Source organism: Carassius gibelio, chromosome A3 (genome assembly GCF_023724105.1).
Source record: "Carassius gibelio isolate Cgi1373 ecotype wild population from Czech Republic chromosome A3, carGib1.2-hapl.c, whole genome shotgun sequence".
NCBI classification, from domain to species: domain Eukaryota; kingdom Metazoa; phylum Chordata; class Actinopteri; order Cypriniformes; family Cyprinidae; genus Carassius; species Carassius gibelio.
In genome coordinates, this window is record NC_068373.1 from 31,721,739 (window position 1) to 31,735,031 (window position 13,293).

The 13,293-nt window shown below is 37.5% G+C and overlaps 1 protein-coding gene across 1 annotated transcript; it reads right to left on the reverse strand.

The window, feature by feature from the left end:
- Positions 1–7,279: 7,279 nt before the first annotated feature.
- Positions 7,280–9,135, reverse strand: LOC127942545 (GTPase IMAP family member 4). The gene is made up of 2 exons (XM_052538327.1): positions 8,480–9,135; positions 7,280–8,373 (listed from the first exon to the last, which is right to left on the reverse strand). Exons 1-2 carry the CDS (start codon positions 8,880–8,882, stop codon positions 7,367–7,369), a joined length of 1,410 nt encoding a protein of 469 aa, XP_052394287.1. The 5' UTR covers positions 8,883–9,135; the 3' UTR covers positions 7,280–7,366.
- Positions 9,136–13,293: the final 4,158 nt, after the last annotated feature.

Sequence of the window (13,293 nt, forward strand, 5' to 3'; positions counted from 1 at the left end):
TAAATTTTTCTTTTTCAATTGTGTGTGTGAGCTCAGATCTTCTGCAGTTAGACTCACTGTTCTGGACGATGTCCTGCATCTTCTTTTAGACTCTGAAGAGCAGGTTTCCCAAGTATCGTGGCACATGAATCAGAGCTCCAGAAGGAGTCTGTGGATCCGGTTTTGATGAGATCTGGACTCTGGAAGAACATTCAGGATCAGAACTGAAGTCACTTTGGATCAGAAGCAGAGAGAGACTCTCACCTTTCCATCGAGACTGGAAACTTCTGCAGAACAAACACACCATTGATCATCAACAACTCAATCAATCATCAATCATCAATCAATCAGTGTATGATCTGAAATCAGACCTTCAGAAAGCAGACGTCACTGGCGTTCATCATCTCCTCCGTGTCTTTGATTGTGTGTGAAAGAGCTGAGATGTGTGTGTTTATCTCCTCCAGCTTCTCCTTCATCATCTGCTTCTTCTGCTCCTCTTCCTCTCTCAGTGCAGTGATTGTAGCTTCTTCTTCATCTCTGGGAAACTGATGAAGCGTCTCAAACTGCTGTTTAATCTGATGCTCTGTGTGATATGCTTGAGACTGAAATCAAACCACATTCACTTCAATCATCTCCATCAACACACATCAACACAATCACATCGTTCAGATCTGAGAGAAGCAGATCTCTGCATGTCATTTACACAAATAATCAACTGGGGACTGTTTCAGAAAACAAGTTCACCAAATAAGCAGAGACAGGCTTAACTGAGCTCATCTAACACTGACCAATAGAAACACACTGACAGTACAGCGCTCTCTCACATACACTTTCCTGTGACGTGTCAGTTATACAGTGAGGAAAACACAACGTCTCAAATGCATTAAACAGAACTGCTGTACGGGTGCATCTCAATAAACTAGAATGTTGTGGAAAAGTTCATTTATTTCAGTAATTCAGCTCAAATATTAAATAAATTCAGTGCACACAGACTGAATTAATTTAAGACCCTTCCTCCAGACTCGAGGACCTTGGTTTCCAAATGAAATACAAAACTTGCTCTCATCTGAAAAGAGGACTTTGGGCCATTGTGCAACAGTCCAGTTCTTCTTCTCGTTAGCCCAGGAAAGACGCCTCTGAAATTGTCTGTGGTTCAGTAAATCTCTTGACATATCTGTGTGTGGTGGCTCTTGATGCCTTGACCCCAGCCTCAGTCCATTCCTTGTGAAGTTCACTCAAATTCTTGAATTGATTTCACTTCACAATCCTCATAAGGCTGTGGTTCTCTTGTTCGTTGTGCATCTTTTTCTTCCACACTTTTCCCTTCCACTCAACTTTCTGTTAACATGCTTAGATACAGCACTCTGTGACAGCCAGCTTCTTTGGCAATGAATGTTTGTGTGCATTGAAATTATTTAATACACAAGTTTCACAATTTGATTTGAATTACAGAAATGAACTTTTCCACAACATTCTAAATTATTGACATGCACCTGTATTTGCGACATTAATGATCTTGACTCATTGAAATGGATCAAATTAGTGAACTTAAATTGTTGTTTATGGAACAGCTTTAGCCCCGACTGATTTATTAGGTCATTCAAATCAGGTTTGGACTTTAATCACTGCTTTTCTAAGTGTCTTTTATGAAACAATCCCCTGCAGTCCATTATATTAAATATATCAGATCATAACTGTATCTAGTGATCCTGTAGCTGTAATGAAAATGACTGTGGACTCTTTTTCCTCACCTTGATATTTTCAACTGTTTCCTCAAACTCTCCTTTCATTGTTTTATTGTGTTTCAGTTTTATTTGTAATGTTTTCAGCGCTGTATTGAGCTCCTCCTATAATTGAACAAAAATATATAACACATCATATTACAGTAAAAAAGAAGACTATACAGTGATATTATTATATAATGAATTTAGTGCAAAAGTATAATGATTTCTTCTGTTTATGTGACCATATACTAAATTAATTTAGTAACAAGTATTTTTTTTTAATACAGTACAAAATAAGTTGGTGATTTTGGCCACACTGCTTGTTAACCACGCACACTTCATATACAGTACATATGAACATGAACACAAAAATGCACATAAACATTCAGATTCAACACATGCACAATGTTACAATGTTTCAGATATAATGTTACATTTTGAGTATATGATCTTGTGACTTATGACTTGTTTATGATATGTTTATGATTCTTTACTATCCTGAGAGCACCTGACACGTTTAATGTCTGCATTTACATCTGCGAGATGTATTTTTTACAGTGTTGCTCATATGCAATGTCTCTAAGATGTTTCCTATCTGTTGTAAAATAGATGTTTAGAAAATGTCTATTGTATCTTTATGATTAAGAATGTGTGTAAATCTGCTTTTCTGAGACGTTTGTCAGATGTTTCCCAGATCAAGCACTCTTATCAGACATCTTAGAGACGTACCGGTGCAATCTGGGTAATAATGTTCTGCAAAAATAATTTATATTTTTACTAGTGCTGTCAATCGATTAAAAAAAATTAACTAATTAATCGCGATTAATCGCGATTAATCGCAATTAAAAGACTGAAACTTTTTGGATATGTAAATGTAAAATGTAAATAATTAATGTAAACTCAAGACAAAGAAACTATTTAAATTCAAAATATGATTGTTTATTGGAATTTTTGTTTAACTTGTAACACAGATTTTCTCATGTAAACAATATACCTGCAGTAAACCATCAATATCCTCCAAATTAACTGTTGGCTTGAAAGCCATATTTATTACAGAAATAAAAACACAGGCATGTAAGTACCATTTGAATTTCAAAACAATCAATGCCAATAAAAATCAAAAATGATTTCCATGTTGAATTCTAAGTGGACTGCAAAAAAATTCCAAAGTATAGTCATTTCCAGTGCTTTAAGTGGGCCGGTACGCACTGGTACTCAGTAACGTCACTTCCAAATATACCTCTTGAGCGGACCGCCACCTCTCCGTGCGCCCAGAACGTGCTTGTAGCGTACCGGTACGCTCATTTGGACATCTGTTTTAATAGAGGTTTTAATCTTTTACCTGCACTGCCGATTTTCAGAGCGCCCCTCACAATGCAAGCTTCCTAATTCATCCCACCCAGAGCAGAAACTACATTACCCATTCACCCTTAAGTTATACAAGTGAATAGCGCATGTGTCGCTTTTCCCACTGTTAAGTGTCAACAACTCAACGTGGCCGGAGAAGGTGTGTGAAACTCGTTGTGAGTTATACTAAAGCAAAATCTTGAGTATTTATTGTCTGATAAACATTAAAAACTGTCTGCGGAGGTTGAGTCGATCCCCCGCTGGCTGTTCATTGGCTGCAGCATCTTTTTTCTAAGTTCTAAAAAAATACCGTAGACGGCAAGGCACAAATTTAGATATGTATTTATCTAATTAATCTATAGCCTATGCACAAAGACAATATGATCTTTTTGTCCCCTTTTTGTTTTAAAGCTTGATGAAGAGAGAGAGAGCGCAAGTTGCTGCAGCTGAGGAGGACAGTGATGCACGCGTACAGGAGTGATTGACAGTTCGCGGCACTGTGTACAAAAAATACTCCGCTACACAATTATTTCGTTATTTTCGTCTAAGCTTATTAACGTTACCGTTACAGAAAGGTCTGATTTACGCACTGTTACAGTCATTGTTTTTTAAACAATGACATTTGAGTTCATGATTTTAATGTTGCTGTTTCTTGTGGCAGACTAAATGAAGAGTAATGTTTCTTGTGGCAGACTGAAGAGTAATCCGGCAGAGTTTTATACTGAAACTTTCCGTCTAAAAGTCCTTCCTTGGTCTTATCCATATTTCTTTGCACGTTGAACACACATAGGCCACAACTGGAAATAAAAAAACTGCAACCGCGTTAATTGCGTTATTTTTTTTTAACGCGTTAAATATTTCAAATTAATCGAATGCGTTAACGCGCTAATTTTGACAGCACTAATTTTTACATAACTTAGATTTTTAGTTTGTAAGCCAAAAAGTTTCATGGACCCAGAAATATGAAAGCTGGACTAAACCAAGTGTGCCGCACAAGTCTTGAAATGTGAAGCCAAAATGTTTCGATCACCCCAGTATAAGCCATAGACCCGTCCTCTCCATGTGATCTACTGGGACGTGAGACAAGCTAAATAATAAAATATCACTTAAAATATAATAATGGGACGCGACTCCACTCCAGACTCGAATCAGAGCAATATGTCCGAGCTCTATCCGAACATTGGCAGCTTTACTGTTCTTCAGAGGACGAGTGAAAGTGCGTCGTCCATCTTTTTGACTAAACACAAGCAGTCCTGATCACTGCAGCCCTGCTCAATCAGATCAACTCTTCAGAATGCTTTTCAACAGTTTAAACTCACTTCTCTTACCTTATATGATGAAACCACTTCATCGATGGGTCTGAATTTGTGATTGTCGTGTTTCTGTGAGTTAACACACACTAAACACACCGGCTGTTTGTCTTCCAGGCAGAAGAGCTTGAGTTTCTCACTGTGTAAACTGCAGATCTCCTCAGATCCTGATGAACTAACCTCATTCCTCTCCTTCAGGAACGACTCGCACAGGTTTTTTAACACTAGATTAACTGGAGGATTGTCTCTTGAGGATCTTCTCCTGCAGACGGGACACTCCTGAGTTCCTTTGGTTCTCCAGAACTGATGAAGACACTAATTAATAATAATAATTCCTTACATTTATATAGCGCTTTTCTAGGCACTCAAAGCGCTTTACATAGACAGGGGGTATCTCCTCATCCACCACCAGTGTGCAGCATCCACCTGGATGATGCGACGGCAGCCATATTGCGCCAGAACGCCCACCACACACCAGCTTACTGATGGAGAGGAGACATAGTGATGAAGCCAATCAGCAGATATGGGGATTGTTAGGAGGCCATGATGGTCAGAGGCCAATGGGCGAATTTTAGCCAGGATGCCGAGGTCACACCTCTACTCTTTTCGAAAGACATCCTGGGATTTTTAATGACCACAGAGAGTCAGGACCTCGGTTTAACGTCTCATCCGAAGGACGGTGCTCGTTGACAGTATAGCGTCCCCATCACTACACTGGGGCGCTAGGACCCACACAGACCACAGGGTGAGCACCCCCTGCTGGCCTCACTAGCACCTCTTCCAGCAGCAACCTAGCTTTCTCAGGAGGTCTCCCATCCAGGTACTGACCAGGCTCAGCCCTGCTTAGCTTCTGTGGGAAACCGGTCTTGGGCTCCAGGGTGATATGGCTGCCGGCAATAACACTCTTTACAGACACTGTGACTGCATGACAGAAACACAGGAGTCTTGAAGATCTCACAGCACACAGGACAGATATAATCTTCTTCAGACTGTGAAGCCATTGTTTTCTCTTTGAGCTGCAACAATCTAAACTTTACTTTCACTTTCTGGATGAAGTCCGTTAGAAAAATGAATCACTGGAATCACAAAGATCATTGATCTGTCTGTTCAGAAATAAACTAAACACAATTACTTTTTGAAAGAGTTTCTCTTGGTTCTTCTAGGATTAATCTTTATTGTTTTTCTCAGTAGAGAAGAGAGTCAGTTTCTCAGAAAGGAGAGATGACACGTCAGTCTCTTCCTGGTAAGAGCTGTGAGAGGAGGAGTCTATGAAGAACAACATCAGGAACACTTCAGGTTCAACTTTTAACAATAAAGCCAACCTTGGACTTAAAAATACAGACACTGACTAAAAACGTGTTCAGATATTATCACGAGTTGAACAGAACACACACATAAGATACACATGTCTAATGAACAAAAACACCAAGTCAAAAGCAAAGAAACAATCTTAAGAAGCAGTTAAACTACATTCATTTTGACGTTTATGTCAATAATAATATCACATTCATGGAAAGACCAACGATTCCCTATAAGAAACAGATGCAAAAAAAAGATTGAATCTCCATTTTGTGGCAGTCTGTTTCATAGAAGGTTTCAATTTATTTTATTAAAAATAAAGTACACATATTTTTGTTTCCATTTTTGGTAATTCTTTACATTAAGGTTCCCTTTATAGAGGGTTTATAAAGGTGCTCATAAATGACTTATAACTCACAAATGCATTATAAATCATTGATAAGCAGTTATTAATTCATGAATAAAAAGGCTGATTTCAATGCAATACCTGCCAAATAGTGAGCCATTTTTAACTCAAATATAATACATGTTGTAAGAGTTCAGAAAAGTACTGAACTCTTGATGTCTTCTCAGATCCACATTTATTCACAGTTATCTGTAAGAAAACAGCTGATATGATCATAAATGTGACTGTTCGTACCTGTGTGGATGTTGTTTGCTGTTTTTTTCTGCTTCTCTCCATTTTTAGTTTCTTTTTCATTTTACTTTTTTGACACAGGCCTACCTATTGGTAAATTTGAGCCTGTCCCCAAAGGGTGTTTGTTTATTGTTCAAAATCTTCTTAAATTTGACAAAGAGTGGCTTTATAATGTCTAGTTATAAATATAAAATGATGTACCATCTAGTGTGTTTGGTAATGTTTTGTAATGTTGAGTTTTGAGTCAATTGCTCAGTTTCTCCACTAGATTCAAAAGCAACGTCATTCAATTTGGGGGGTTACGTTTTCTCGTAAAACCGAAACACACAGCTTGCATCAAGTGCGGCGTTATCTCAGGGCATAATTTTACAGCTAATCTCGGCACATTAGTGGGATAAGAAGAGAGATTAATTGAGAAATATAGCTGGAGAAAAATTCAATGCAAAATAGGTTGTAAGCTCTACTGGGTGGATTTTTTTTAACCATCATCATTTTCCCAGATAGTGTATAGATTTTGAGGCATTCTATTATCTCAAACAGCCTTAAAAATAGTGTATTTAGCTGATGTAAATGGGGGAAAAAATCTCCCTGGTGGATTTTTAATGCCCCTGAACCCCCCTAGGTTTGGGCTAAAATGTTTACATCATCTGGCTCCGCCCCTGGCTCTGAGTTAACACTGCTGTGAATGCATGTGGTGTGGTGTTCAGTATATGATGGAGGAGCCAGAACTGCAGCTCAAAGAATGTGTGAAGACCAGAATACAATACTACGATATTTCTTCAAAAGCAGATCGTGGAGACATTTTTATCAAAAATCAAAAATCGTCATATCACACACCCCTTATAGTTTATTTATATAGCAGGTAGGATATATTTGTGTATAAATTTGGGGATCAGTTTATTCCCGGTCCCGCCCACTCCCGCTGACATTTTTTCCTCTCCCGTCCCAATCCCATGATTAATAGTGAATTTGTTCCCCGTGACCCGCCGGAATCCCAAAAAAATTGTAAGCCTTTAATGTGGACACAAAGATTGTTTATGGCAAAATGGTCTTCTGTCTCATTAAGTTTTTCACTGAATTGAACATAATTTCTGTTTTGCTAGTTTCCGTGTAGCACTGATTGCGAGTTGAACGGCCTCTGCATGTCTGAATCCTTTGCGCTCAGCTTCCTTTATGGTGCTCTCTTTCTCCACGAGGCTCACCATCTCCACTGCTCTGCGTATATCTGATCCTTTAACATTAGGATACATAAGAAGTTCTGCTATGAACGACTGAGAAAAATATTTCTTAGCCTCACGCCGTGACTCCTTTGCTAAACGCCAGTATATTTTCTGCCATTCTGTTTGAGGGACTCGCTTGTGCTTCTGTTTGAACTGCTTTTCTTTCTCATCGAGTTGCTCCTTCTGAATCTCCTGAATGCCTTTCTCTGCTTCCTCAAACATCTCATTTGAAAAGTGGCCATTTTCTGCCACCATGGTCTCTATTTTACTGATCAGATCTTTGAACTGTGGGAAACTGGCGGACTTATTGTCCAGACAAAAGAATCTGTTTCCACAACTCTCTACAAGTTCTTTAAGATCTGGATCACCTTTTTCTAGATATTGCTCAATGGTTTGCTTTTTGTCCAACTGATCTTTATGGGTGAAGATGAGCATGGAGTAGTTTTCCATCTGTTCTCCAAAAACTTCTTTAAGTTTCTTTATTGTATTTTTCTCCTCCTTGGTGAATCGGCCCACTTTAATCACAATGAGAAAAGCGTGTGGTCCTGGAGAAGTGAACGTTACGCATTCCCCTATTTCAGATTGTATCTCCTCTTCACTGTGTTCAGTATCATAAAGTCCAGGAGTGTCAATCACTGATATTTCTTTACCAAACCTCACTCTAGTTGCTGACTGACACTGTTTGGTTTGAGAGGTTGAAGCGGCTGAAGAATCAAAGACATTTCTGCCGATGATGGTGTTTCCAGTGGCACTTTTTCCAGCTCCAGTTTTCCCCAGCAGAACCAGCCTGATCTGGTCTTTGCTCTCAGGAATCACATCAGTCTCATCTGGATCTGCTGCTGGAGAGTCTCCTGAAACTACAACAGAAAGAACAGTGTGTCAACACTTACACTTGGTCAACAAACTGCCATATGCTTGTGTTTTTGAAGTCATTTATAATGACAGCATGTGAAAGACACTTACACATGACATCAGGAACTTCCATGCTTGGTCTCCTCCTCATTTGTTTCAAGGTAAATTTGTCTTTATTCTCCATCATCATTTTTTCAATCTTCTGCAGAATTTCTTCAACTTGAATTTTTACTTTACATTTGTTATTGAAACAGTGGAAGTTTCCTCCACATTCAGTCACCAGTCGCTGGAGATCTGCATGATTTTGTAGATATTCATCAATGGTCTGATTCAGATTCTCCAGTTTATCTCTACGTGTGAACAGAATCATGATGTACTTCTGAACTTCAGGACCAAACAAACGCTTAATATAATCCAGGATCTCTTGCTCATTTTGCAGAGGTTTCTCCAGAGGAACGGTGAGCAGAACTGAACTGAGACCTGCTGAACATCCAGAGAGCAGCTGCTCTTTCATCTTCTCCAGCTGCTCTTCATTCAGATCTGGATCCAGTAGATCTGGACAATCAATCACAGAGACCTGCTTCCCTCTGATCTGAGTCTGACCCTCACACAATTCTGATTCATTTTACTTCTTATGTTTTTGGACTTTAAACTTTCTTCCTCTCAGTATACTGTTTCCAGATGAGCTTTTCCCAGAAGTGTTTCTGCCCATGAGAAGAATCCGGATCACTGCATCATCTGAGCTGGAGCTGCTCGCTGACATCTCTGAAACAGACAGAAAATATGGAGTATGATGTGTGAAAATAATATTATTTATAGATACATATACAGGCAAAGTCAAGTTTTTCTTGAAGCAGGAAAAGTATAGGATAAAAAACTAAATAATTTTACAAGTCTAAGACGACATCTTAAATCAGAGTAAAACTGATTAAATAATTGAAATATATATACAGTGGGTACGGAAAGTATTCAGGCAACCTTACATTTTTCACTCTTTGTTATATTTCAGCCATTTGCTAAAATCATTTAAATAGCCACACAGATGGGAAATCAAGAATGACCTGTATTACAGTGTATGATGTAGCTGTCCATCAGTGTAAACAATGTGCAAAGTAATTAAACCAAAAAGTACACGATTTATAAAGGTATTGGCTTCTAAAGTAAGGAGTCGACTCTGAATCGCTGAAACGAGTCGTTATAGATTTCAAATATTTTGCCCATCTCTATGTACGTCACTAGGCCTGCTGAAAAAAACAATAGAAACCATTACAGAATTTGTAATGGTTTTAATGGTTCTTATTGGAATTCTAATGGTTTTAATGGACACTGTAATGGTCTCTGTGGGTCTCTATTGGTAATTTGCTTTCTTCTATTGGTGGCGTGTATTGTCTATTGGATACCATTAAGGACCAATAGAACACCTTTAGAAACTTCTAGTGGTATCTACTGGACACCAGTAGAAACCATTATGACTCCAATAAATTTAGTGGTTTCTTTGGAAAACTGTAATGGTCTTAGTGGGTAGGCTACTGCTGAAAAAAATGAACACACAAACAATAGAAACTATTACAAAATTTGTAATGGTTTTAATGGTTATAATGGGAATTATGTTGGTTGTAATGGTCACAGTAATGGTCCCTGTGGGTCTCTATTGGTAAATTGCTTTCTTCTATTGGTGGTATGTATTGTCTTGGATTGCCACCATACGTCATTTGGAAAGGTTATTTTTAATTAATTTAATTTTTTCTTTTCTTTTTTTTTTTTTTAAATCAACTCGACTCGTCATGGCCTTCAAAATTGACTTGAAAAGTTGGTCTTTGTTTTGTCTGTCGGATTTGGTCCAAATTTAGCCCAAAAATAGATGTGAAATAACAGTGAAATTCTGCGTGACTTCCACGTGCTGTAATGTGCGCGCGCGCAGAACTGGAGCGGAGGACGTCACCATGGAAACGAAGCGGCAGCCCAACCGTCAAGCAGCTGATCGCTGACACTCAATGTGGTTTCACTTTTTTTTTTTTAGGTAAGTTTAGTCTATTAAATTACACAAATAGTACATTAAAGTGTTCCTGACACTTTATTTCATGTACATTATACGCTTTCGTTTAATATTTACTTTATAGAAATGGTTTAGCGTCGTCAGAAAAAGTCCGTTAGCATCTCAAAGGTAAGGCTAAATACAAGAGGTAACGATAGACATGAGCTCTTGTTTATTAAGTTTGGGCTTTTAATGTCATCTTGTGTGTAGATGCTCTCTCTCTCTCTCTCTCTCTCTCTGTCTCTCTCTCTCTCCATATATATCAATGGATGAATGGAAGTAACTTAACCGAATTAATTTAACCTTAAAAGTATCCACTGTTTAATCCTAAAATGTGCACTAACGTAACCGGATAACGTTACATCACTTACATAGAGCGTGAAAATGGACTGAAACCTTCAGGTTTTGATCTTTCATGGTAAACACATAAATACAAACTTGTTCTGTGATTTCAGAAGTGCCAGAAAAAAACCTCTATGATGCAGGAGAAGTTCCTGATTTTAACATTTCTGAAGGGAGCTGCTGACAGAGAGGATGAAAACATACACATTTTGATGTCCACGCTGTAGGAGCATTACTAAATAAGTAAAACTAAAATATATATATATATATATATATTTATTGTAAATGATTATATAAATTATATATTCTGTGAATTATTATTATTCTGCATTTCACCTCTGCTATAGTATATGCCTTATACCTGGCATTGTATAATAAATATTGTTGTCTCTGTGACAGTGCTTATGTTCCTAGGTTCTTCCATGCTGATGGCTGTGCTCTAGTCATATCTCCTGTCGAAGAACATTTTTAGACATTATGAACCATGAATAGTAAGCAATTCGTCAAACATACACCATTCAAAAATGTAAGGGTCAGATTTGTCATGTATTTCAAAGACATCTTTTATGCTCACCACTGCTGCATTTATTTGATTAAAATACAGTTAAATTGTGAAATTACCATTTTTTTAATAACTATTTTCTATTTAAGTTTGTTTTAATAAGTGATCAAAGCTGAATTTTCAGCATCAGTCTCCAGTGTCACACAATCCTTCAGAAATCATGCTTTGTGAAAACAAGAATAAAATTGTACAAAATATTTACATATAAAGCAGTTATTTGAAATTGTACTAATATTTCACAACATTACCATTTTTATTTATGATCCAATAAATGCAGTTTTCTTAGTGTACATGAGACTTATTTCAGAAAGATCTTTATCTCCAAGCTACACACTCTCACACCAAAGTGACTGTTAAAAATCCTTCAAACTTTGTGTCAGTACATCATAAATAGGAAAAGGCATCAGATCACAGTCTGTGATTTGTTGTTTCGTGCCGCATCGAGTGTAGAGAGCATCACTGATTATAAAAGGCTCTGTTGTATTTTGTTGTGCTGTCCAGTGACGACACAGTGTTAGAACTCTTGTTAAATATCATTACATATGATGTATGTATGATCCCATTCAGTACTGATAGATCTTTTCTATTTCAGAGACTGAAAATCATTGATAAAGCACAAAGGTTACTGTAACATATTTAAACAATATTAATAAGAATTAATAAAAATGCATCTGTGACTTAATATTGCTTCTTATTCTTCAGTGGAAAGTTCTCATTAAACACATAGCTTTCTTCTCATCTTTGTGCATTTTCAAACGTTGTGCATATTTCTGAATCATTTTTTTTTTTTACTTCATAATATTGGTTGTGTTCTCTTGTTTCAGAGTTTAGCTCCAACCCCAGTTAAGCAGACCTGAGCAGCTGATCAAGGATCAGCAGAACTCTGCAGAACATTGGTCCTTCAGCCCAGGACTGGACACCAGTGTTGTAAGTCATTCTGTCTCTTTATAGTGCATGCTCAGAACATATTGCAGGAGATCTCAACATTGTCTCTTAAGGTCCACTTACATGCAGAGTTTTGCTCCAACCTGCAGTGCACCTGAACACATTAATCGAGGTCTAACTATTAGTGTTGTCACAGTACCAATTTCAGTACCAAAGCAAAACACAAAAACATGCTAATTATTATTTTTTTTTATTATTATTAGCCGCACTTATGCTAACAATTAACTACTCTAATAACAGTGTTCATTTCAATCCGACATTCAAATTACAGTTATATATATATATATATATATATATATATATATATATATATATATATATATCCTGATAAATACAGGTGCTGGTCATATAATTAAAATATCATCAAAAAGTTGATTTCACTAATTCCATTCAAAAAGTGAAACTTATATATTATATTCATTCATTACACACAGACTGATATATTCAAAATCTTTATTTCTTTTAATTTGGATGTTTATAACTGACAACTTAGGAAAATCCCAAATTCAGTATCCCAGAAAATTTGAATATTGTGAAAAGGTTCAATATTGAAAACACCTGGTGCCACACTCTAATCAGCTAATTAACTCAAAACAACTGCAAATCCTTAAATGGTCTCTCAGTCTAGTACTGTAGGATACACAATCATGGGGAAGACTGCTGACTTGACCGTTGTCCAAAAGATGACCATTGACACCTTGCACAAGGAGGGGAAGACACAAAAGGTCATTGCTAAAGAGGCTGGCTGTTCACAGAGCTCTGTGTCCAAGCACATTAATAGAGAGGAGAAGGGAAGGAAAAGATGTAGTAGAAAATAAGTGTAGAAGCAATAGGGATAACTGCGTCCTGGAGAGGATTGTGAAACAAAACCCATTCAAAAATGTGGGGGAGATTCACAAAGAGTGGACTGCAGCTGGAGTCAGTGCTTCAAGAACCACTACACACAGACGTATGCAAGACATGGGTTTCAGCTTCGCATTCCTTGTGTCAAGCCACTCTTGAACAACAGACAGAACCAGAAGTGTCTCGCTTCAAAAAGGA

What these genes read in the sequence shown, in the direction of transcription:
- LOC127942545 (XM_052538327.1), bottom strand. Translation starts at nt 8,882, where the DNA reads ATGAAAGAGCAGCTGCTCTCTGGATGTTCAGCAGGTCTCAGTTCAGTT. An exon ending in GGAAGTTCCTGATGTCATGT is followed by an intron (nt 8,374 to 8,479) that starts GTAAGTGTCTTT and finishes TTTCTGTTGTAG; the next exon opens with TTTCAGGAGACTCTCCAGCA.